This window comes from Microcaecilia unicolor, chromosome 5 (assembly GCF_901765095.1).
Source record: "Microcaecilia unicolor chromosome 5, aMicUni1.1, whole genome shotgun sequence".
Taxonomy (NCBI): Eukaryota; Metazoa; Chordata; class Amphibia; order Gymnophiona; family Siphonopidae; genus Microcaecilia; species Microcaecilia unicolor.
In genome coordinates this window covers 158,921,458-158,948,901 of record NC_044035.1, presented here as the reverse complement: position 1 = coordinate 158,948,901, position 27,444 = coordinate 158,921,458, and the positions used below count along the sequence as shown (strand labels likewise).

The 27,444-nt window shown below is 43.6% G+C and overlaps 1 protein-coding gene across 2 annotated transcripts in view; it reads left to right on the top strand.

Annotated features, from left to right (window-relative positions):
• PPA1 (inorganic pyrophosphatase 1) overlaps positions 1-27,444 on the top strand; it is a 167,889-nt gene that overhangs the window by 109,707 nt on the left and 30,738 nt on the right. For both annotated transcript variants that reach the window (XM_030203501.1, XM_030203502.1), the window contains one exon: positions 2,286-2,405. In XM_030203501.1, coding sequence (XP_030059361.1) covers positions 2,286-2,405 — 120 coding nt within the window. The remainder of the gene's footprint in view (positions 1-2,285; positions 2,406-27,444) is intronic.

Below are 27,444 nucleotides of genomic sequence, written 5' to 3'. Positions count from 1 at the left end.
CTGCTTGGTTGAATGGCACAAAATATCGGTGGTTGTGCAGCCCCAAGCGATTTAAATGAGCAGGAGCCTTTCCTGCCAGCTTAAATTGCTTTGAATATTGGGCAAGTAGTTAGGAATTATTGAGACAGGAACAAAAAAAACTGAAAATATTCCTCTGTATAGCTTTGATGCAACCACATCTTGAGTATTGCAAAAACAATTTCTGGTTGTAACATTTTAAAAAGGATACAGGAGAACTAGAAAAGAGCAGCAAAAAAGGATAAGCGATAGTATGGCTACTTTGTGAAGATAGGCTAAGTAGATAAGGCTCTCCAGATTGGTGAAGAGACTTCCGAGACTGGAGATAAGACAGTAGTTTATGAAATCATGAATGAGGAGGAACAGTTTAATAGGGAACAGAATCTACAATCTACCCATTCAAATAACACTAGAACTAGGGAACATGTCATAAAAACGTAAGAGTAGCCATACTGGATCAGACCAATGGTCCATCTAGCCTAGTATCCTGTTTTCCAAACAGTGGCCAAGCCAGGTCACAAGTACCTGGCAGAAACCCAAATTGTGGCAACACTCCATACTACAAATCCCAGGGCAAGCAGTTGCTTCCCATGGACTTTTCCTCCAGGAAATTGTCCAAACCTTTTTTAAACCCACATATGCTAACCGCTGTTACCACATCCTCTGGCAAAGAGTTCCAGAGCTTAACTATTTAAGTGAAAAAATATTTCCTCCTATTTGTTTTAAAAGTATTTTCATGTAATTTCCTTAAGTGTCCTCTAGTCTTTATACTTTTGGAACAACTAAAAAATATCGATTTACTTCTACTCGTTCTACACCACTCAGGATTTTGTAGACATCAATCATACCTCCCCTCATTCAACTCTTTTCGAAGCTGAAGAGCCCTAACCTCTTTAGCCTTTCCTCATACGAGAGGGGTTCATCCCCTTTATTGTTTTGGTTTTTCATCTTTGAACCTTTTCTAATTCTGCTATATCTTTTTTGACTTGCGACAACCAGAACTGAATTCAGTACTCAAGGTGCGATCGTACCATGGAGTGATACAAAGGCATTATAGAGTAGTCTTACTCACCATCCCATTCCTAATAATTCCTAGCATCCTGTTTGCTTTTTGTGGCTGCCGCTGCACACTGAGCAGAAGATTTCAGTGTGTTATCTTCAACGACACCTGGATCTTTTTCTTGGGTGCTGATTCCCAAGGTGGACCCTAGCATCAGGTAACTGTGATTCGGATTATTCTTTCTAATGTGTATCACCTTTCATTTGTCCACATTAAATTTAATCTGCCATTTGGATGCCCAGTCTTCCAACTTCCTAAGGTCTTCCTGCAATATTTCACAGTCCGCATGTGTTTTAACAACCTTGAATAGTTTTGCGTTATCTGCAAATTTAATCACCTCACTCGTTCCGATTTCCTTATCATTTATAAATATGTTAAATAGCACTGGTCGCAATACAGATCCCTGCGGCACTCCACTGTCGTGAAAGTTACTGGTGGCAGATTTGAAACAAATTTAAGAAAGTGGGTTTTTTGTTGTTGTTTCTCTCTCCTCCCCCCCCCCCCCCCCCCCCCCCCCACACACACACTAAATAATTGCACAGTTAAATTTCTGTTGCCAGAAAATGTGGTCAAAGCTAGTGCTTTACTGACTTCAAAAAGACAGAACAAGTTTCTGAAAGACAGATTCATTTAAAAATTATTAGATAGGCTTAAAGATCCCAATCTCTGGGAGCGAGCAACCCAGAATCAGGGAAGCATGTTAGTTTTCATTCAGTTACAGCATCTCAAATCCAGTGCACATAGTCAATTGTGTGTTCAAAGTTCTAATGCAAGTTAAACTTTTTGGGTTTTTTTTTTTTTTATTAAAACAATTGTTTGAAATGCAAACAGGGAAGAAGGGGAAGAGGAATCTGAAAACAAGCCTAAAATATTTTGCCTATGCACATTCTTATTGGGAATGAATGCCAAATTCATGATGTGCCATGTATTTCCAAGTGACTTAGATTAGCCTCGTTTCTGAGAGAGGATCCTGTGTTTGATGCACCATTGTTCTGACCCAGCATAGCACTTATGCTCGTATGTAACATTTTTAAGCAACTTCTATAATTGTAAGTCAAAATCACAGGTTTTGCATTGAACATCTTCTTTTTCACAAAGCATCTGATAAACTGAATGGAGTCTTCTCCTGGAAAGCTCATACCTCGGTATAAATGGTCCATAAAGTGTGTCTGTTTTTAAAAATCACTAAATGTTTTTGTCTTTGCAGATAAACACAAAAGATCCTCTCAACCCAATTAAGCAAGATATAAAGAAAGGGAAGCTGCGCTATGTTGCAAATGTGTTTCCTCACAAGGGTTATATCTGGAATTATGGAGCACTCCCTCAGGTAAATTTCCTGTTGCGAGGTATTCATTTTGTGTGCTGGCACACATTACTGCAGCGGTGTCTGACAAACGGGATCCTTTCATCTGAACCAGTCTGTTCTTGGTACCAGGATATGTTTGTTTACAGAAGCAGTAACTAAAAGCCATCTGTAAAGCGTGTGCCCATTCAGCAAGACTGAGAAGTGATTCACATTTTTAGTAAGATGCACTGCCCTGCAACAGGCTGCTTTAAAGCAAAGCACGGTGGTTTTGAAAAGATTTCATAAATGACTGTAAAGAGATACATATTTTAAATGGATTTAAAGGGTTTAAAAAGAGGATTTAAAGTGGCTGCTAGATTGAAACTGAGTAGTTTTCCCACAGGGGGTGTCAAGAGGCAGCCTATATATTAGGATTTATTTACTACCTTTATGAAGAAATTCACCCAAGGTGGTGTATAGCAAGAACACTCTTGACATTGGCAATAAACAACTTTAGCAGGAAAAAAAAGTTTTCATATAGTAGTGCATATTATGGCATAATACCCACTAAACAAACAAAAAACCACTAAAGGGTTCAGAAAAGGAAAACAAAATCTTATCCACAAAAATCTAATCTGTTAAAAAAAATTGCATATGGAGAAAAAGACCTCAGCATAAATATTAATTCACAAAGGAACCCCTTTGGTATACTTCCACATTATAGGTCATAAACAACTCCACTTCTTAAATGTTCATGTAAATTCTCATATTCCCATCACCTTCCTTTTATTAATCAAAGTATATATTGTCCATGTCCAATATCCAAAATGTAAAAAGCAAGAGTACTTAGCTTGTAATCCAATTGGGACCAGTGGCGTACCAAGGGGGGGGGGGGCGGTCCGCCCCGGGTGCACGCCGCTGGGAGGTGCCGCGGCGCGCGCCTGCTCTGAGTTCGCTGACTTAGCGCGTTCGCTGCAGCTCCCTCTGCCCTGGAACAGGTTACTTCCTGTTCCGGGTCAGAGGGAGCTGCAGCGAACGCGCGAAGTCAGGGAACTCTCAGCAGGCGCGTGCTGCGGCACCCCCCCCCTCCCGCAGAGGCGTGCACCCGGGTGTCCGCCCCCCCTAGGAACCCCACTGATTGGGACTCCCAATTCCCCAGCTCTTCTGAAGGCATCTTCTGATGGTTAGGAGGAAGTCATTAGCATCCTTCATGTAATAGCCTGAAGATGCCTTCAGAAGAATTAGGGAATTGGGAGTCCTGATTGGATTACAAGCTAAGTACTCTTGCTTTTTACATTTTGGATATGGACACTGTATGCGTTGATTAATAAAAGGAAGATGATGGGAATATGAGAATTTACATGAACATTTAAGATGTAGATTTTGACCTATGATGTAGCAGTATACCAAAGGGATTCCTTTGTGAATTAGTAGTTCTGCTGAGATGCTTTTCTCCACATATACAAGTACTCTCAGTTCCAACCATCAATAAATTAAAAAAATTTGAACAGATTAGGCTTTCGTGGATAATATGCTACTTACAATGTCAGCACTATACACAATAAAACGTCTTAAGAATAGCATTCGGTGTAAGAGGAGGAGGAACATATAGAAAGATAAAATAGACTAACAGGCATTAGATAGAATAAGGGGACTAATTTAAAGAAAATAGCACGTGGAGTCAGAAAGGTGTATGAATATTCTCCGAGGACAAACAGGCTCTATATTCTCACAAGTGGGCGATACCGATCTGCATCACCCAGTCCTGCATTTTGCCAAAGCTAAATATAGAGCTTTTGTGGCGCGCGTTCCTGCACATCGCGCAAACGTGGTCTCCTCGATGTCTTTTATTCAACGTGAGAAGTAGGTGTTGTTTTTGTCGTCTCCTCACACGTCTGGTTTAAGAGCATTCTTTTTGTGCCTTCTGACATTTTTTGTTCTTGTTTTTTTTCTTTTTGGCTCCTCTTGTAGGAATCTTCTTTTTACCCTTCCTTTATTTTCGTAGTCCATTTTGCCCGGTTTTAAGTTTACTTTTATTTTTTCGTCGTCACCGAGCTGCTTTTAGGCCCTGACTTCTGCTGGGTCCTTTCCTTTTTCTCCATGCCTTGCCCCTTTTTCAGTCACTATCGTCGTTGATTTAGCCGCGGAAGTTTTCCCATCCATGTCCACAAAGATTCCCAGTGGCCTCAAGCGCTATACCCGGTGCAATCAGACTATCTCGGGGAAGGACACTTATTCTTGGTGTCTGCAGTGTCTTGGGCCTGACCATGGCCCTGCTCACAGTGTTTTCTCTGTCTTCATATGAAGAAGAGGATTCTGCTTTCCTGAGATGCTCAACCTGAGAAGATTTTTGGAGCCAAGTCTGGTTCTTCGATGTCAACATCAGCATCGAGGTTGGAGGCGTCAACATCTGCACTGGCATCGGGAGCATTGGTAAGCATGGCTACTTCTAGACCCTTAGACACTGGAAGCAGTGAGGCATCGAGTAGGCCTCCACCTATCTCGAGACCTTCTGCTATGCAGGGCCTTGGGACCATCCATCGTCAGACCCGACCCCGAGGCGACTTGAGGATTCAACGTCTTCCTTGTCAGCATCGAGGAGTCTTGGTGACACTCTTCGGGTGAAGGCCAAGAAGCATCATCATCGATCACCCTCAACACATGGTGCCGGGAGCTCTGGGGCGTCGAAGGATTCGGCACCCGAGAAGTGTCAATGCTGAGAGAATCGCTCCCCATCCATACAAGAGGTGCGGATGTGCCTGTCTGCAAGCAGCCGAGATCCCGCTCCTGTGTTGACACCAGCGATTCTGCAACCTGCGCCTCAACTGGCACCCCAGCTTTTCCCGATGTCATCCTTCGATGAGCAAATCCAGGCCTTGCTCCCAGAGCTGCTGGATGGCCTCATGCAGCAGTGTGCATTGATATCTGGGATGCTTGCGCCTACCATACCTCCTGCTGTGGCCCCACCTGGCCCTCAGCTTGCGGTGCAGCATCCGGCGCCACTTGCTGCACCGGCATCAACTGCCACCCAAGCCAGCACCCCCTCAACACTGGTGGAGGAAGCTTCGCTGGAGCCGACTTCTTGACGCCACTCTCGAGGACCACAGTTTCTCATCATCAAGGCAGGCTCTGTCTCGGCAGTCCCAAAAGGAGATACTGTCTGACACCAAAGAGGAGTGCTCATGGGATTCAGAGGAGGATCCCAGATACTTTTCCTCAGATGAGTCATATGGGATCCCCTCTGAACCCTCCCCTCCACCTGAAAGGAGACAGTCTCTTCCGGAGAGCCTTTCATTGCCATCTTTTGTTAAGGAAATGGCTGATGCCATTTCATTTCCTTTGGAAGTGGAGGATGATCCCAGGGCCAAGATACTCGAAGTCCTGGACTACACATCTCCTCCTAAGGAGGCTGTGATTGCCCCTCTCTGTGAAGTACTCAAGAAAGTCCTTGTCAGGAACTGGGAGTCCCCTCTGTTGGTCCCTGTCACGCCCAAGAAGATTGATACCCAGTATCAGATCCACAGTGAATCTGGTTTTGTTAGGCCTCAGTTGACTCACAATTCTATGGTGGTGGAGTCCGCTCTCAGAAGAGTCAGGAGTACTAGGGACTATGCCTCGGTGCCCCCAGACAGAGAAGCTAGAACTCTGGATTCCTTTGGGAGGAAGATGTACCAGGCTTCAATGCTCATCTCCCGTATACAATCTATCAGCTCTTCATGAGTGTCTATTTGCAAAACATGATGGATGCACTCCCTCCGGAGCACATCGAGTCTTTTCACCAGTTGGTCAAGCATAAGAAGGCATGTCGAAAGTTCTTGGCCAGAGGCACTTATGACACTTGATGTGGCATCCAGGATCTCTGCTAATACGCAGACTCTCATGGCTGCATGTTTCTGGCTTGGAACATTCTGTTCAGCAGAGGTTGGCCGATGCCCCTTTGGGGGGGGGGGGGATAATCTTTTTGAGAAAAGGTTGAGGAGATCGCCGACCAAATTGTGAAACACACTGATACAATCTCTTCTGTCTCCCGCCGGATGCCTTCTTCATCTACTTCCTCCGCTAGGAGGACTTTTGGCAAGCCAAGAAACAGTTCCTACCACTATCCTAGTCGTAGGTACAATCCTGCGACTCGTCAGCCTACTCGGCTAGCCCCAGCGCACTCGTTCATGTCAACAGCATGTACCTAAGACCCCTGCTGCTCCCCAGGCAAAGCAAGGGATGGACGTTTGACTGGCTCCAGCAGAGCATAGCCACAGTAAAAGTATCCATCCCGGCCTCTTATAACCTCCGACCGGTGGGTTCTTCAAACAGTCCATCCTAGGGTACACCCTCAATTGGCATTTCAAACCTCTAGATTGCCCACCGAGAGCTCATTCATTCAGCTCTCAGCACGGGCAGGTACTTGAGAGGACTCTCTTCTGAAGGCCCATGCAGTCGAACCTGTTCCTCCAGGGGAAGAATGGCAGGGATTCTATTCCAGGTACTTCCTTGTGCAGCAGTAAATAGGGGGGATGCATCCCATCCAAGACCTAAGGGCCCTGAGCAAGTTACTAGTCTGAGAAAAGTTCAGGATGATTTCCCTTGGCACCCTTCTCCCAATGATTCAGAAAGACGATTGGCTATGCTCTCTGGACTTAAAGGATGCATATACTCGCATCCTGATATTTCCAGCCCACCGGAAGTATCTTCATTTTCGGCTGGGAACACATCACTTTCAGTATCAAGTGTTGCCTTTTTGCTTCACATCAGCACCCATGGTCTTCACCAAATGTCTAGCGGTAGTTGCAGTATCGTTATGCAGACTGGAAGTCCACCTGTTCCTGTATCTAGACGATTGGCTGGTGAAGAGCACCTCTCCGGACGGAGCTTAGGAGTCCATGCGCATGACTATTCTGGTGCTTGAGCTACTGGGGTTCATTTTAAACTACCCCAAGTCACATCTTCGCCCTGTTCAGAGATTGGAGTTCATCAGAGCCCTGCTCGATACTCATATGGTTCGAGCCTTCCTCCCGGACACGAGAGCAGACAATCTAGCTGAACTCGCATCCAAGGTTTCAGCCTCTCAGCAGGTCACAGCTCGGTAGATGGTGAGGTTGTTGAGGCACATGGCTTCCACAGTGTACGTTACACCCATGACATTTTTGTCACATGAGATCAGCTCAATGGACCCAAACTTCTCAGTGGTATCAAGCTACAGGAAGTCTGGAAGATTTCAGAATGTCCCCGGAGCTTGTATGCTCCCTTCAGTGGTGGACCATTTGATCCTATCTGACATTGGAACTTCCATTCCAAATTCCTCAGCCGTAAAAAGTGCTGATGATGGATGTGTCTCTCCTAGGATGGGGAGCTCATGTAGATGGGCTTCACACTCAAGGAGATTGGTCCTCTCAGGAAACAAATCTTCAGATTAATCTCTGGGCAATCTGGAATGCTCTAAAGGCTTTCAGAGATCGGCTATCTTACAAAATTGTTCTCATCCAAACAGACAACCAGGTTGCATTGTATTATACGAACAAGAAGGGGGCAACAGATCTCGCCCTCTGTGTCAGGAGGCTGTCTGGATGCATGTTTCTTCGAGCCACCTATCTTGTGGGCGCAAACAACACTCTGGCTGACAGACTGAGCGGGATAGTGCGACCTCACGAGTGGTCTCTCAACATGGGCATAATCCGCAAGATCTTCCGAGCGTGGGGCACCTCCTCGGTGGATCTTTTTGCCACTCAGGTCAACCACAAGGTCCCTCAGTTCTGTTCCAGGCTTCAGACCCATGACACGCTAGTGTCGGATGACTTCCTTCTCAATTGGGGGGACAGGTCTTCTGTATCCTTCCATACCTTTAATGGGAAACACTTTGTTGAAACTCAAGCAAGACCACGGAACCACGATTCTGATCGTTCCGTATTGGTCGCTGCAGATATGGTTCCCTCTTCTGAAATTATGTTCTGAAGAATCGTGGAGATTGGAGTGTTTAGGACAAAGGGTCACTTCTACATTCCAACCTCCAGTGTCTGACTGTCACAGCTTGGATGTTGACAGCCTAGAATTTGCTTCTTGGGTCTTTCGGAGGGTGTTTCCCGGGTTTTGCTGGCTTCCAGGAAAGATTCCACTAAGAGGTTTGCCGTCTAGTGTGAGAGCAGGGCCCTAGATCCCCTTACTTGTCCTATACAGACCCTGCTTGAATAACTTCTACACTTGTCAGAGTCTGGTCTCAAGACCAACTCAGTAAGGGTTCACCTTAGTGCAATTAGTGCTTATCGACTTGTAGAAGGTAAGCCCATCTCTGGACAGCCTTTAGTTGTTCGCTTCATGAGAGGTTTGCTTTTATCAAAGCCCCCTGTCAAACCTCCGCCAGTGTCATGGGATCTCAATGTCATACTCACCCAGCTGATGAAAGCTCCTTTTGAGCCACTGAATTCCTGCCATCTGAAGTTTTTGACTGGAAGGTTGTTTTCTTGGTGGCTGTTACTTCAGCTGTTAGGGTCAGTGAGCTTCAGGCCTTAGTAGTGGATGCACCTTATACTAAGTTTCATCACAACAGAGTAGTCCTCTGCATGCACCCTAAATTCCTGCCGAAGTTGGTGTCTGAGTTCCATCTGAACCAGTCAATTGTCTTCCCCAACCTCGTGCACACCTTGGACTGCAAGAGAGAATTGGCCTACTACATGGAGCGGACAAGGCCCCACAGATGGTCCACCCAGCTTTTTATTTCTTTTGATCCCAACAGGATGGGAGTTGCCATCGGGAAACGCACCATCTCAATTTGGCTGGCAGATTGCGTTTCCTTCACTTATGCCCAGCCTGGGCTGACCTTGAAGGGTCATATCATGGCTTATAATGTCAGAGCCATGACTGTGTCAGTAGCCCACTTGAGGTCAGCCTTCATTGAGGAAATTTGCAAGACTGCAACGCTGTCTTCAGTCCACACATTCACATCACACTACTGCCTTGAGCAGAATACCCGAAGCGACAGTCTGTTTGGGCAGTCAGTGTTATGATGCAAAAAACAGAAGAAACAAGTCTTCGCTGTTCTTTGTCTCCTGGGCAGTTAGTGTTGCAAAATCAGTTTGGGGTCTAGAATCCAACTCTACCCTCCTATGCCCGTTTTCTTTTGTTCCATGCTGCACTCTCATTCAGATTGTATATAGTTTCAGGTTAATCTGTGCAATGTCCTCACTGTTGCGAGACCCAGTTGACCAATATTTGTTGTTTTGGGTGAGCCTGGATGCTAGGGATTGTATATAGTTTCAGGTTAATCTGTGCAATGTCCTCACTGTTGCGAGACCCAGTTGACCAATATTTGTTGTTTTGGGTGAGCCTGGATGCTAGGGATTCCCCCACACGTGAGAATATGCAAGCCTGCTTGTCCTCAGAGAAAGCAAAGATACTTACCTGTAGCAGCTGTTCTCCGAGGACAGCAGGCTTCATATTCTCACAATCCCGCCCACCTCTCCTTGGAGTTATTTTTATTCTTTTGCTTTGAAATTAAACTGAGATGACCGCGTTCGAACGGCAGGTAGGAAGGCACACGCACATGAGCAGTGGAGCGCGGCTTGCGCTTCACTAAAGCTCTGGTTTTTACTTTTGGTATAAATGCCGGACCGGACGACACGGATCGGCGTCTACCCCACACAGGAGAATATGAAGCCTTCTGTCCTTGGAGAATACCTGCTACAGGTGAGTATCTTCACTATACCTCAGAGTTCATACACTTCTTTTAGACTAAACATCTAATCCTGAAGTATTTTGGTCTCTGTAAATAGAAGTGAGAAAAGTAAAGGTCAGCGATGAAACCACCAAAGGTTTTTGAAATTGGAATTTAGAGAGCAGTAAAAAGTGCACTACAAAAGGAGTGAATTCTTACCCTTAGTTCTAGTTTTTATTAATGAATGCATCCATGTATCTTCATTGACTTCTGAATTATCAGCTGAGTCACATTAATATAGACAGACATTGGATAAGGCAGTGCCTAAGTGTGCGTAGTAACATGAACTAAGACCCCCCCCCCCCCCCCCCCCTCCATGGTGGACCCTAGCATCAGGCAACTATGATTTGGATTATTCTTTCCAATGTGGATCTATGACAAAATGTCTATCCACCCGCTTGGGGTTACCCCACAGCCACTTAGAGGGTCTATCCCCAGCACAGCTCAGGTCTGCCTGCACCTGCTGCTCGTGCTCCAAACTAACACCCTGCTTCTACCGATTGCATCACAACTGCCTCTGGGCAAGTCTCCCACTCTCAAATTATCCCCAGTGATGTCTAGGTTACTGGGGCCAGACTCCCAGTTGTCTCCCAGAAAGCACTCACAGACCCAACACACAAACCACCAGGATTCTTTATCAGTCCAGACAGGCATAACAAACAAACAATTGTGTTTATTCTCAGAACTTGGAACAGTGGACAAAAATGTGCAATTGGCAAACAATAACAGGTAACTGAAATATGGATCAATTATAATCATGGCTTTTTTTTTGAGGGGGTACTGAGTACCGGCACTTTTTCCATTGTCTGCTAAAATTGACCCACGGTCTGCAAGTTTTAATGAAAGAGCTCAGGCTCTACACACCAATTCTGCCTTGTCATAGATTCTGTGACTGGTTGCAGGGGGCCTGGCTATTGTGGGGTGGGTCCCTCAATGATCATCCTGGGTGGTCTGGCATTTGAGTACCGGAACCTTTTTTTGCTAGAAAAAAATGCACTGATTATAACACTAACTACATAAGTACATAAGTACATAAGTAGTGCCATACTGGGAAAGACCAAAGGTCCATCTAGCCCAGCATCCTGTCACCGACAGTGGCCAATCCAGGTCAAGGGCACCTGGCACGCTCCCCAAACGTAAAAACATTCCAGACAAGTTATACCTAAAAATGCGGAATTTTTCCAAGTCCATTTAATAGCGGTCTATGGACTTGTCCTTTAGGAATCTATCTAACCCCTTTTTAAACTCCGTCAAGCTAACCGCCCGTACCACGTTCTCCGGCAACGAATTCCAGAGTCTAATTACACGTTGGGTGAAGAAAAATTTTCTCCGATTCATTTTAAATTTACCACACTGTAGCTTCAACTCATGCCCTCTAGTCCTAGTATTTTTGGATAGCGTGAACAGTCGCTTCACATCCACCCGATCCATTCCACTCATTATTTTATACACTTCTATCATATCTCCCCTCAGCCGTCTCTTCTCCAAGCTGAAAAGCCCTAGTCTTCTCAGCCTCTCTTCATAGGAAAGTCGTCCCATCCCCACTATCATTTTCGTCGCCCTTCGCTGTACCTTTTCCAATTCTACTATATCTTTTTTGAGATACGGAGACCAGTACTGAACACAATACTCCAGGTGCGGTCGCACCATGGAGCGATACAACGGCATTATAACATCCGCACACCTGGACTCCATACCCTTCCTAATAACACCCAACATTCTATTCGCTTTCCTAGCCGCAGCAGCACACTGAGCAGAAGGTTTCAGCGTATCATCGACGACGACACCCAGATCCCTTTCTTGATCCGTAACTCCTAACGCGGAACCTTGCAAGACGTAGCTATAATTCGGGTTCCTCTTACCCACATGCATCACTTTGCACTTGTCAACATTGAACTTCATCTGCCACTTGCACGCCCATTCTCCCAGTCTCGCAAGGTCCTCCTGTAATCGTTCACATTCCTCCTGCGACTTGACGACCCTGAATAATTTTGTGTCATCGGCGAATTTAATTACCTCACTAGTTATTCCCATCTCTAGGTCATTTATAAATACATTAAAAAGCAACGGACCCAGCACAGACCCCTGCGGGACCCCACTAACTACCCTCCTCCACTGAGAATACTGGCCACGCAATCCTACTCTCTGCTTCCTATCTTTCAACCAGTTCTTAATCCATAATAATACCCTACCTCCGATTCCATGACTCTGCAATTTCTTCAGGAGTCTTTCGTGCGGCACTTTGTCAAACGCCTTCTGAAAATCCAGATATACAATATCAACCGGCTCCCCATTGTCCACATGTTTGCTTACCCCCTCAAAAAAATGCATTAGATTGGTGAGGCAAGACTTCCCTTCACTAAATCCGTGCTGACTTTGTCTCATCAGTCCATGTTTTTGTATATGCTCTGCAATTTTATTCTTAATAATAGCCTCCACCATCTTGCCCGGCACCGACGTCAGACTCACCGGTCTATAATTTCCCGGATCTCCTCTGGAACCCTTCTTAAAAATCGGAGTAACATTGGCTACCCTCCAGTCTTCCGGTACTACACTCGATTTTAGGGACAGATTGCATATTTCTAACAGTAGCTCCGCAAGTTCATTTTTTAGTTCTATTAATACTCTGGGATGAATACCATCAGGTCCCGGTGATTTACTACTCTTCAGCTTGCTGAACTGACCCATTACATCCTCCAAGATTACAGAGAATTTGTTTAGTTTCTCCGACTCCCCCGCTTCAAATATTCTTTCCGGCACCGGTGTCCCCCCCAAATCCTCCTCGGTGAAGACCGAAGCAAAGAATTCATTTAATTTCTCCGCTACGGCTTTGTCCTCCTTGATCGCCCCTTTAACACCATTTTCGTCCAGCGGCCCAACCGACTCTTTGGCCGGTTTCCTGCTTTTAATGTATCTAAAAAAATTTTTACTATGTATTTTTGCTTCCAACGCTAATTTCTTCTCAAAGTCCTTTTTTGCCCTCCTTATCTCCGCTTTGCATTTGGCTTGGCATTCCTTATGATCTATCCTGTTACTTTCAGTTGGTTCTCTTCTCCACTTTCTGAAGGATTGTTTTTTGGCTCTAATGATTTCCTTTATCTTACTGTTTAGCCATGCCGGCTGACGTTTAGTCTTTTTTCCCTTTTTTCTAATACGTGGAATATATTTGTCCTGAACCTCCAGGATGGTGTTTTTAAACAGCATCCACGCCTGATGCAAGTTTTTTACTCTGCGAGCTGCTCCTTTCAGTCTTTTTTTCACCATTTTTCTCATTTTGTCGTAATCACCTTTTCTATAGTTAAACGCTAGTGTACTTGATTTCCTAGTTTCACTTCCTTCAATGCCAATATCAAAACCGATCATATTATGATCACTGTTATCAAGCGGCCCTCGTATCGTTACCCCCTGCACTAGATCATCTATATACTGTCTAAACAGTACCTGGGAAGGTCAGGACATATAATTCACCGAGCCTCAGCAAAGAAATCAGTTGCTCTTTCTTCCAGGCTAAGACTGAAGCACCAGCCAGCCACAACTGCTGGGTAATTTCAAAATTCCAGGCCAGTCAAAGCCCAGAACAATCAAGTTTCAAATAAAAACTGGTTACATCACTTCAAGGCACTTACTATTATCTGTATGCCAAATAAAAGAACGAGAAGTCAGTCCTCTGTAACAGCTTTAAGCGTAAACATCATCTGCTGGCCAAACAGGAGAAATACACTTCAAACGTATTTAATACAGGAGAATATCCAATACTTTTTACAGGCTTGAAACACACGGTTTCTTCACAGCATCACTTTGAATTTGTCCACATTAAATGTCATCTGTCATTTGGATGCCCAGTCTTCCAATTTCCTAAGATCTTCCTGCAATTTTTCACGGTCCACATGTGTTTTAACAACCTTGAATATTTTTGTGCCATCTGCAAATTTAATCTCCTCGCTCATCGTTCCGATTTCCATATCATTTATAAATGTTAAATAGCACCGGTCCCAGTACTGATCCCTGCAGCAATCCACTATTCTCTCTCCTCCATTGAGAGAAATGATCATTTAACCCTATCCTCTTGTTTTCTGTCCAATAAACAATTCCTAATCCACACCAGAACATTGCCTCCTGTCCCATGACTTCTCAGGTATCTTCTGTCCCATGATTTCTCAGGTATCTCTCATGAGGAACTTTGTCAAAAGCTTTCTGAAAATCTAGATACACTACATCAACTACTCACCTTTATCCTTATGTTTTTTGTCTCTAGCCACCACCTTTACACTGTTTCACAGTCTTCAGATCAAATCATCAGACATTATCACCCCATGGTCTTTTCTCTTTTCCGGTGCCTATTCTCCCCTCCCTTCTCCCCAGACACGCTCGCCAAATCATCTATGTGCAGTTTAACCCACTTAGTTGTCTCTGAGAGGGATCCTGCTTTCCCTCCCAGTGTGGAAGACTACTGGGTTCTGTGAATGTCTTCAATGGTCATGGTCTTCAATGTTTAGGACATAGGTCAAAGGTTACCCTGACTGAAAGTTGCCTGTGATAAATAAAGGATTGTCTCTTAACTGTGACCTGGGAAGCTGCCACAATAATTTCACCTGTATCGTTTTTTCAAAGTTGAGGCTCCTGTTTATTAGTCTTGATACAACTGAAAGAACTTGCACAGTTGATACTGTAACTTTTATGCATTGCTTTTTAATTCACTTAAGCTAATCTGAGCTACACTATGCTTGTTTTAGAATGTGCTGTGGAGGTACAAGCTTATTTTTGTTGCCATAACAATAATAGTACTGTATTTTACTACCATATCAGAGCTTTCCTTTCAAATACACACACATGAAATAGTGTGAATTGGTTACACTGCTCTAAGTATTTAATTTGGGGGGGGGGAACTTGGTTCAGAAGACAAGACGAGTAATAACTGAAGTACTGTTCAAATATTAATCCTAGAGCCTGCAGAATATACTAAAGTTAAAACATGTGTGGTACTGTTTTACAACTGGAGTTTTTAGGGATGTAGCTGAACACCTAAAACAGCTTTATTTCCTTACTTATTTCTTTACTACTTCTTAAACATAGAAAAATGTAGGCAAATAGACCATGAGGCGTATTTTCAAAGTACTTAGCCATACAAGGTTCCATAGGAACTTTGTAAGACTAAGTGTTTTGAAAATGAGCCCCCATATGTCCTATCCAGTCTGCCCGTCCATGCCATCTACTCTCCCTATCGCTCTCTTTCAAGATTCTATGTACTTGTCTCAAGCTCTCTTGAAGACGGATAACTGTTTTGTCTCCACTACTTCCACTGGGAGGCTTTTCCACGAATTCACCACCCTTTTCTTTAAACGCTGATGGTACTACTAAAAAGGAGAGGATTTTTAGAAAAGACTTCTAGCCAAGAGAACCAGCCATGATCTGAGGCACTTTAGTATCCAGATGGTCTCTAAAAAGGAAGGGAGGTTATTATCAGATATGGTCTTAGAGGCTTTGTTTTGATTTACTGGGGCACAATGACTCTGAGCATTGCTGCAGTTGTAACTGTCAGGATTTGAGCACCTGTTGAATGCATAGAGCTCTTGAGAGCTAGTCGAATTATGAATTAAGTATAAAGATATCATTTAGATTGGGCATGTTTTATTTCCACTTTATTTTTATGTATTTAAGTGGAATAATGTGGTAACCACATTGCATTATTGCAAGAGAGGATAATTTTATTATGCTAAATTTGTCGCATATCTTACATTAATGCTCCAGGTGGCATACATTTAAAATAAAATAAAAATTACGATAACCTTTCACCACAGGAATGTTTTGTTTTATGTTGGTGGTCTCCTAAAATTCAGTGCCAGACCATGAGAAGGACATCAGCACAGTGGGTGTATGGAAAACACCAAGAGCACACACACACTTATGAATCCCACAAAAAATAAGTTCACATATACCCAAAAATGTTACAAGCTTTGTGCAAACCAAAATGACACACCACCATACTGCAGAGGTAAACCTCAAGAAGTCTGAACAGAGACATTCAGGCATCCAGGACGGTGTTCTTTATTCTTGAGTCTGTGTACAGAAAAAGAACAGCCACATAATTGGAGAGAGAAGAGAAACTAAATGTAATTATGTGTGTCGCAGTACCAGTAATAACCTGGCAGGACAACTGGTATATGTCTGATATTCTGAGGTGACCTGCAGAACCAGTTACAAGGAAACTGGTAGAATGCTGTTCCCACTTCACCAGTTTTCCTAGCTCCTTCCTCCCCACTCCCCCCCCCCCCCCCATAAATTAATTCACATCACATAATGGGGTTTAAGTAGGCCACAGCTTTATTTATGTATTATTCATTTATGCTTCTCTGAGAGTACTAATCAGATTATAGTATAATATACACAAAAAGAATAAAAAGCCAAAGCAACCCAACAAAGACAAAAAACATATTTGACAAAAAAAAAATCTCAAATGCTGCATTGACATAATAATAAATTATAAATAATCCATGTTCCATATCTTAGCAGCAACCCTGCACACAGCCTTTGACATACATGGGAATATAATATAATGGCCACCCAATTTTGCTGTAAAGTTCAATATATCCTTATAGGAGCCCTTCCATATAACTAGCTTCCATATAACAGAGCGATCAGTCACAGAAGTGTCTCAATACTCTGTCAGTCTGTCTTACAGGTCACTTTTATAGCAAAAATTACATCGACATCCTGTATTGGCTTGGTACCGTGCAGCATTTACAAATAACCAATAAACAATCTGCAAGATACAACTTTTCACTGGAATAGAATAAGGAGGGAGGGAGGGAGGGAAGGAAGAAAGGTGCTCTTCAGGGAAGTGTCCATTTGCCTGCACTCAGCTGCTAGTTTTTGAACACCAGTCGCCCCCCTCTGACCCTGCTACTTGCCTTGGCCAGCCCATCTCCTGCTTCCGTCTGCCTGTACATGCCTGAAGAAGAAGAAGAAAGAAAGCATGCCACCAATTCCTGTGCTTACTCAACATGACCCCATCTGAGCCCTCCTCCCCGCCCAGTGGCTTCATGTGTCCCTGCTTTCCCAGTTGCTCGTAGTGGCTGCGGACTACTTACCCTGCTGCCTTCCTCATTACTTGCATTCTCTTCTTTAGAGCTGCTTTTTAGATGTCCTTGTTTTGCTTGTCTTTAACATAAGTTAATCTGGCACATTTTTGATGGCTAAAAGCACAACAGTTTATCAAGTCTGTTTATTTTTGTGCTTTTTTTGGTAACTTAATATTAGTTTGGATGGGCTGGAGTGCAGCTTTTCAGGGACTTCGACATTAACTTCAGAAACTTTAGAACCAGGGCAGTGTTGGGCAGACTTCTACGGGTATATGCCCTGAATATGGCAAGGACAAATCAAGATCAGGTATATATTAAGTATCACATACCATATGTAATGAGTTTATCTTGTTGGGCAGACTGGATGGACTGTACAGGTCTTTATCTGCCGTCATCTACTGTTACTATGGGGCTCATTTTCAAAGGAGAAAAACGTCCACAAACTGGCATAAATCTGCATTTGGACGTTTTTTTTATGAAGTCCATAAGAAGTGCATTCAAATCACAAGGGGGCATGTCAGGGGCGAGAACTGGGCATTTCTAACACTTGGACGTTTTTCTGCCATAATGGAACAAAACAAAAAGATCCAGGGCTATAAGTTGGATGTTTTGTTCTAGACCTGGTTTATTAACAAATAAGCCACAAAAACATGCTCTAAATGACCAGATGACATTCCCCTTTCTCCCCCAGTGGTTACTAACCCCCCTCCCAATCCCCCAAAAATGTGATTAAAAACATTTACCAGCCTCAGGTCTAATAGAGCAGCATGCAAGTCCCTGGAGTAGTCTAGTGGTGGGTGCAGTTCACACCCCCCCACCCCCATTTAAGCCTCTGCCTGACTGCTCCCCCAAACAGATTTTTTTTTTAATGGAGCCTAATCTCCATAGCTTAGGCTTCCCCAGCCCCTCAAGGAACTGCAAATTTAGCTTCCCTGTACTGCCCTGTCCCTCACTCACTGGTTCGCCCCATTGCCTTGGCTGAGAACAAAATGAAGCTGTGCATGGGGTCCTCATAGCTCAGTGTGCGCTGCCCGATGCTAGTTTTCCTCCTCCTCTGCCCTCCCATGATGTAATTTTCTGTTTTGCGGAGGAGGAGGGAAACCAGCACATAGAGCTATGATAACCCTGTGTGTGGCTTAATTTTGTTCTCAGCCAAGGCACCAGGAAGGCAGCGGAGCGAACAAGTGAGTAAGGGATAGGCAGGGCTGCCGAGAGACTGGGCCGGACCCGGGGCAAGGCCACCCCCGGGGCCCCGCCGCCCTCCCTCCACCCGCCCCCTCCATCCACCAGGGGCCGGGTCCCCTGAATTCAAATCATAGCCTCTCACCTCGACCTTGCTCCGTGTGAAAGAAGTGCAGCAGTGGCAGTCTGCAGATCGCTTCCCTTCGGGCCTTCCCTCCCTGTGTCCCGCCCTCATCTGACGTAACTTGTGCGAGGGCGGGACACAGGGAGGGAAGGCCCGAAGGGAGGCGATCTGCAGACTGCCGCTGCTGCGCTTCTTTCACACGGAGCGAGGTCGAGGTGAGGTACAATGATTTGAATTCAGGGGGGCCCGGCCCGGTGGTGGGCGGAGGAGGGCGGGTGGAGGGGACTGCCTCGCTGGGCCCCCCTTGAAGGCCCGGGCCCGGGGAATTTTGTCCCCCCTGCCCCCCCCCTCGGCGGCCCTGGGGATAGGGCAGGGAAGCTAGGCTAAGCTTGCAGTTCTTTCTTCCATTCCTCCGTGGACCTGTCAATGAGTGACCAGGAGGGGGTAGAGAGAGAGAGGGGGCCAATTAAGGAGGTAAGATTGAGAACAGGAAATGGCATATTTTGTTGGTAGCATTTTTATTTAATCTCACTTGTATTTTCAAACATGCCTGCTTGTGTTTACGGATGTATATAGAAGAAGTATACTAGGAATAACTTTTCATAGGTAGAGTAGTAATTTGTTATAGATCATAATCGGTGTCATTTGGAGGGGCTGATTATAGGGACACCTTAGCACTTGTTATATTCATGCAGAGATTTTTTTTCTGCTGGTAAAGGGCCACTAAGACAGACAGACATATTATGAGAATCAGGTACTCAACATTCAGAGTTTCTATTTATTTACTTATTTATGACATTTATATCCCACATTTATTTATTTATTACATTTGTATCCCACATTTTCCCACCTATTTGTAGGCTCAATGTGGCTTACATAGTACCGGAGGGTGGTTACAGACTCTGGTGTGAACTAATACAGAGTGGATAGTACAATTGATTTGATTTGGAGAGGTTTGTCCCATGCAGGTTGCAGGGGTGGGATTATGTGTCAAGGGGTTGAGAATTGTCCGTTTCTTAGTTTTAAACATGAATTAGGTTGAAACCTGGGATCATTTAAAATCATTTTTTTCCTGTGCCTAGATCAAAAGAGAAAGATGGTTTGTGGGAACTTGCTCCTTTATTTTGTGGAATTCAGTGGTATATTATAACAATCACTTAATATTGTAATGAGGGCAGAGCTACCTTCATGCAGAAGTCCAGAGTTAGAAATGTGCAACATTTTCAATTCTGTGGTATTTATTTATTTCTTCTTCGTCTGGTTATAAAACACGTGGTGTTTTTTTTGTTTTTTGTTTTTTTTTGGGGGGGGGGGGGGGGTAATCTTAGTCTCACGGCTGTATGTTTGTATATACATGAGTCCTGGGAATAATGATAGCTAAGGGAAAGCAGCAATAGAAAAGTTGGAGCTGAATGACATTTGTGTTTTCCAAGTGGTGGTGCATAGCTGATGGGATGTCCTTGATGTAAGACCAGAATAAACCGTTTCTTAGCTTTTTGTTTAAAAATTAACCAAGGAGAAACACATCTATTCTGCCTCACTGTATTTCCAGTTTTAGCGCAGTATAAGTCATCACAATGACAAAATATTAAAAAAAACAATGGACTGCGTTAGGGGCTTATAGCCCATTTAGTTATATTTAAACAAATGTGAGCTCTGCATGAAAGAAAACATTTGTTTTTATTATTTTGACTTATGAAAACCACTTGCCAGTGAAACATGCTCAAAACAGAATAATCCGTTTGTACAAAAGAGATGAGGTGAATATGTGATTCCATGTGGCTCATTGACAGGTGAGTTTCATTTTACTTCTAATCTTTATAAAACCAGACTTCCCAAGGCAGATTACAACAACAGTTAAGATGAACCCATTATTAAACAGGAGATGTCCTCACTGAAATTTGGCCATGTATTACTGTATTGTATAGAACAGTGTAGAAAAATGAGCATAAAATACAGACTTTATTAGTGCTGTTTCTACCAGCTACAATTACTTTTTAAGCTGTTATAGTGATATTCAATTTTTATTTCATGATATTTATATCTACATATAAGAAGCTTTCAAATTAAAACCTGTCAAATAAGTTAAAAGATAAAAAAGAACAAAAAATACTTTTGTCCTCCACCTTTTAAAGCACTGCCTATCCAACTGGAACAGCTTTTGACTTTTTACAGATAGACCACAAATAAACAGTCTGTTATTTCTAATAATCTTTGGCAAGTGTTTGCTATTTTTTTGGGTGAAGGAAAATGGCAGCAAGCTCCACCTACTGACTTCAACCCATATAATGAGCTAGATAGGTTCATACCCTCTCCTGTTCTCAGTCTAACCTCCTTTGTGCCAATGGTTAGGTGAGGAGAAGACAGAGAGACAGGAGCATTGGGGGAAAGACAGGCAAAGGGGAGGAGGAGAGAAAGACATGGTAAAGCTGGATGCTAAGGGATGAGAGAGAGAATGGTGATATGATGAGGAAGAGAGAGGTGATGTTAGATAGAGAGTGGGTGAAGCAACAGTGGAATGATGTTGGATGGGGAAATGAGAGAGAGAGAGAGACAGAAGAGATCCTGGATGGCTAGAGGGAGGGGAGCTCTGCATGAGATAAAGAGAAAATGGCCTGGCCTGGGTGGGGTATGGGACGATGTTGCATGATGAACGGGGGGAAAAGAGAGAGGAGTATTGGGGGAGAGACAGGCAAAACTGGATAAAAGGGGAGGAGGAGAGAAAGACAGGTTAAAGCTGAATGCTGGGAGATGAGAGAAGGGTGATGTGATTGGGAAGAGAGAGATGGTGAGGGGTTGAAAGAGACATTGGAGTGATGTTGGATGGGGACATATGAGAAAGACAGAAGAGATCCTGCATGGCAGATGGGGGGGAAGAGTCCTGCATGGCAGATGAAGAGAGAGGAGATAAATTAAAAGACAAACATGGTTTAATGGGACAGAGACAGCATGGGTTTTCCAAGGGAAGCCCTGCCTTTCTTTGAAGGAGTGAATGAACATGTGGATAAAGGTGAGCCAGTTGATGTAGTGTATCTAGATTTTCAGAAAGCTTTTGATAAAGTTCCTCATGAGACTCCTGAGAAAATTAAAGTCATGGGATAGGAGACAAGGTTCTAGTATGGATTAGGAATTGGTTATTGGACAGAAAACAGAGGGTATTTTTCTCATTTTTGGTCATTTTCTCAATGGAGGCGAGTGAACAATGGAGTGCTGCAGGGATCTGTACCAGGACCGGTACTATTTAACATATTTATAAATGATATGGAAATCAGAACGACGAGTGAGGTGATCAAATTTGCAGATGATACAAAACTATTCAAGGTTGTTAAAACACGTGTAAACTGTGAAATATTGCAGGAAGACATAAGGAAATTGGAAGACTGGGCATCCAAATGACAGATGAAATTTAATGTGGACAAATGCAGTGATGCACATTGGAAAGAATAATCCGAATCACAGTTACCTGATGCTAGGGGCCACCTTGGGGGTCAGCACTCAAGAAAAAGATCTAGGTGTCGTTGTAGATAACTCGCTGAAATCTTCTGGTCAGTGTGCGATGGCAGCCAAAAAAGCAAACGGGATGCTAAGAATTATTAGGAAACGGATGGTGAATAAGACCAAAAATGTATCTGTCCATGGTGCGACCGCACCTTGAATATTGCGTTCATTCTGGTCGCTGTATCTCAAAAAAGATATAGCGGAATTAGAAAAGGTTCAAAGAAGAGTGACCAAAATGATAAAGGGGATGGAACTCCTCTCATATGAGGGAAAGGTTAAAGAGGTTAGGACTCTTCAGCTTGGAAAAGAGACAGATGGGGGGGAGATATGATTGAAGTCTACAAAACCCTGAGTGGTATAGAAGTACATCAATTTTTTTACTCGTAAAAGTACAAACACTGGGGGACACTCGAGGAAGTTACATGGAAATAACTTTTAAAACAAATAGGAGGAAATATTTTTTCACTCAATGAATAATTAAGCTCTGGAACTCTTTGCCAGAGAATGTGGTGACGGCGGTTAGTGTATCTGGGTTTAAAAATGTTTGGACAAATTCCTGGAAGATAAGTCTATAGTCTGCTATTGAGACAGACTTGGGAAAGCAACTGCTTGCCCCAGAATTGGTGTCTGTGCAAGAATCTGTAACAGTCCTGCTTGTTCCAGTTTCCCAGTAGCCAGTAGCAGGTATATTGGTGCTCTAGGGCCCAATATAATATTTGTCACTGTCTTTTCATAGGTGGGTTAGGGCTGTTATGGTATGGTAAGTTTTCAGTATAGAGAAAATGCCCTTCCACATATGTTAAAGTTTAGTTCTCTAGTACAGTTTCTTCTATTGTAATTCTAAGGTGGTATTTTACTGCGAACACTTCAAAGTAATGGTCTCATCAACAATTTTACAACACAACTAGATATTATAAATATTAAACATCCCTTTCCCATTTCTTTGTAATATTGCAGCTTTTCATCACTGAGCTTTTGCATTTGTATGGTTAAAAACCACACTGGGCAGCACATGGCATGAAATGGTCTTCCACAAATTTCTGGCTTGCTACATATTCTTGCTTAATTATAGGGAAGTTTCAGTAGGCTGAACAGACCTATGTTACTATACAAATAAAGCTTATACAATTGTCATTAGTTAAATAATGTCAGAATCGCCACTAAACGTTTTCCTTAGAGCCTGAGGTGGTGGTGGTCTTAAAAGAAAGCCTTTGACTATTTAATACTTGCTAGGTAATTATAGCCTTTTCTGGTCTTAAATGCAAGCAGTTGTTTTGAGTCACCTAGACTGTTATAAATCAGTTTATATTGGTCTTCTAAAATTAAGAAAGCTAGACTACTGTTTATGCTGGATAGAGCATAAACAGTAGTCAGGTAGTTCTAAATGGGATAGGATCTAGCCCAAACATTGAAACTTTTGCCAAAATTATGAACTGGAAGTCAAGCAGACAAAATTTTTAAGTAAAAATGCAAATATTTCAAAAGAGCAACTTTAGTGGAAGTCTCAGTTTTCCTTGCCCCTATTTATACTGTGGGGTAACTGCTTGGGACCATCCAGTCATCAGTCTTGTCTAACCAAAGAGACATATTAGATCACAAAAAATAATAGGAGAAAAGAACATAAATTTTGGCCAGAAAACTCCTCTTTAGAATGTTGAAATGGATGTTACGTGACTTACAGATCACATGTATAAATTGAAATATATTGTATATAATATCCTACCAGATATGCACTTTGAAAAAAAATTAAGGGTGGGCAACGATTAAAAATTTTATGACATGATTAATCGCACCTCTGGGCTGGATGGCTTGGTACTAGTAAATTTCCACTGCACACACACTTCCCACAGTAAATTGCGCCCCCTCCCCCTCCATACAGGTACCTGCCTGTCTCCTCTCCAGCTGCATCCTTCCCCTGTACATATACCCAAGCGTCTCCTCTTCTACTGCTAAGCCTGTTACCCCTGACGTACAGTCACCTATGTCTCTTCTCCCCCCCCCCCCCCCCCCCCATTTATCTTAACATTTATCTGGCTTTCTGGTATCGATTCCCACACGTTACTTGTAACCAACACTGATGCCTTCCCTCTGCTATATTATGCCAAGGTGAAATAGGATAGACAGGAGAGAGAAAGCAATGCTGGACAATAGAGGGGAGTTACGTTTGATCAGGACTAAAAAGACATAATATTACATCAAGCCTTAAGAACCCTTTTCTTTTGTTGGAAAGACCTTACCAAAGTAACGTATTTAACTTGGTGGAATTCTGTGTGTATATTAGCTAAATATGAATATGCTGCGGCTGAAAAATATAACTCACTTGTTAAATACAATAAAATATGGACTTCTTTACTAGATCAACTACATAATAACCTCTCTTAGAGTTGAATTTATGTATGATCATGACTTATTATAGCAATAATTCCTGTATAATCTTAGTCTGAACATGTATGCTGATGCTTTGCTATTGTTAATCTGTTATGCTGGTTATTTGCTTTTATTTTAGCCATTTGTTATTGACTACAAAACACAATAAAAATATTGGAACAAAAAAAAAAAAGTTTAACCCTAGGTAAAAGTTTTTTAAAAATTATTCAAAGTAATAGTGCACTAAGGGGCCCTTTTAACAATCTGCGGTAAAAGGGGGACCTGTGTTGATGTCAGTGTGTGGATTTTCTACATGCTGAGGCCCCCTTTTACCGCAGTGGGTAAAAGGTTGTTTTCAACCTCCCAAAAAAATGGTCCTGCACTTTGTAAAAGGGCCCCTAAATGCCCACCCCTAAAAGAAAAATATGAAAAATAATTCAAACCCAATAATTCAGTCCATGAAACAAAATATCAAACTTTCAAAAATTTCAAGAACGCTTATCTCTGCATTCCAGTTAAATGTTAACCCAACACAGGCTCCTTATTTTACCAGACACTAGCAGGGATCCAGATTAACAGGACATAATGGCACAAGATGGCCGACTTCCTCTTTATAGACACTGTCATTCAAATATACCAATCAACATGCAATGACTGAGCTCTCATCCAATACCTAACAATAAATAAGAATTAATGAATGAATTGTCTTGGGATTGAAGGACTTCTGCCCATTCAAAGACTAACTATTTGCTAATGTGTCCTCTGTCAGTCGTTTACAGTCCCAGTCTTCATTTCTGCATTTCTGTCATGAAAACTTTCTTCTAACCATATCTTTTTAAAATCTGTCTGGAAGGTCTAGGAAGCCAGTTTTGATGATTATTTTATATACACCATCTTTCAGTTTTTACAGAAATTCAGAAACCTACCACAAGCTCACTGTTAACTTCAGGGAAGTGCAGTCATCTGTCAGCTTACCCCAATTCTCCCTGGCTGCTTCAGGCCCTTCATCACAGCTGGATTGTGAGAGGATGAGGTCAGAAGCAACTATCACAGGACACTAGGGATACCGACTTCTGTGTGTGACAGCTGGGCAGTGTTGCCATTTGGGCAGGTTTCCTACAAAATTGGTCTACTTTAGAAGACTGACTATAGGACATTTTTTGTGATTTCAGATTTTTGCAAGCATGCAAAATTTCCTGCAGCCATTTTTCTAATGTAACCCAATTTGGCAGAAAACTGCCCAGCTCTCCCAGAAAGGAAGTTGGTATCCGTAGTGTCATGTGATCACTTCTTTTGACCTCCTCCTCCTGCAACCCAGCTGGGACAAAGGCCCTGAAGCAGCCAGGGAGAATTAGGATAAGCTGACAGATGACTGCACTTCCCTAATAGTCACAGTGTGCTGGTAGTGAGTTTCTGAATTTCTCTAAAAACTGAAAGATGGAGTAAATATCAAAACTGGCTTCCTAGACCTTCCAGACAGATCTTAAAAAGTCTATATAAAGTCTGTATGCAATGCATATTTATAATCCAGTATATCAAACAGAACACATGATAGATAAATTTAATGTAATAATTCAATATGAACATATATTGCATAAAGACGCTCCCTTGTTCTGCATTTATTTCTGCCATCCTCTTTCTACACTGGGAAGTAACAAGGCTGCCAGCATCTGTTTTTACTCCTAGCTCTTAATCCTTTATTGCCTTTCCAAGGCTTGATTGGAAGCTTATGTGAAAGTTTTTAGCAGGGTGGCCTAAGAGTCAATTAGTGGGGGGCTGAGAGCTAAACAGAACTTCTTGTGGATATTAAGAACTCACAAACATTCAAATTAGCTGCACCAAAATGTGTGTGTTAAAGCATTATGGGGAAGACTTCCGGTTGGGTCATGTAGCTGTTCTACACAAACAATTTATCTTTTACTAGCCGTTAAGCCCGTTAAAACGGGCGAGATTTCCAGCTACCCTCCTCGCCGCCGCTCCCTCCCCCCTCCGTGCCGGGCCCCCTGCACTGACCTGACAGCGCCTCTCACCTCCGTGTGGAAGCACTGCAGGCAGCAGCAGATTGCTCTGCTGCTGCCTGCAGCGCTTCCACACGGAGGTGAGAGGCGCTATCAGGTCAGTGCAGGGGGCCCGATACGGAGGGGGCAGGAGCAGTGGCGGGGAGGGTGGAGGTTGGTGCGCGCGATGTTCGTTTCCAGGCGGCAGCGTCCGACAGTGACTCCGACTCCGTTTCCCTCTCTGTTCCACCCTCTGACTTCATCACGTCTTGACGCGAGGGCGGGACAGAGGGAAGTCTCTACTGCGCATTTGCAGGTGAGTCGGTCACTTGCCGTTTATATGTTTGATGGCTCTAGCCAAACATCCAATTTGCAGACATAAGAAGTAAAATAAGATCAGAGCTAATTGCAAGGCTAACAGGTAAGAGGCATGTGGGAGCCATAGAGGGGAATAATCGAACGGCGCTGCCCAAATCGATGGGCGGCCATCTTCGGGGCCGGCTCCGTGAAGGGGCGGAGCCAAGCGTATTTTCAAAATACGCTTGGCGTAGGGGTTAGATGAGATGGCCGACTCAGATTTTCAGCCATAATGGAAACCAGAGCCGGCCATCTCAAATCTGGCGAAATGTAAGGCATTTGGGTGTGGGAGGAGCCAGCATTTCTAGTGCACTGACCCCCCTGACATGCCAGGACACCAACCGGGCACCCTAGGGGGGCACTTTAAAAAATTAATTTAAAAAACACAATTAGCTTCCAGGTGCATAGCACCCTTCCCTTGTGTGCTGAGCCCCCCCAAATCCCCCCCAAAACCCACTGCCCACAAATCTACACTATTACCATAGCCCTAAGGGGTGAAGGGGGGCACCTACATGTGGGTACAGTTGGTTTTGGGGGGCTCCCATTTGCCAGCACAAGTGTAACAGGTAGGGGGGGGGGTGGGCCTGGGTCCACCTGCCTCAAGTGCACTGCACCCACTACAAACTGCTCCAGGGACCTGCATATTGCTGTCAGGGAGCTGGGTATGACATTTGAGGCAGGCATACAGGCTGGCAAAAAATGTCTGATTTTTTTGTGTGTGTGTGGGAGGCGGGTGGTGACCACTGGGGGAGTAAGGGGAGGTCATCCCCGCTTC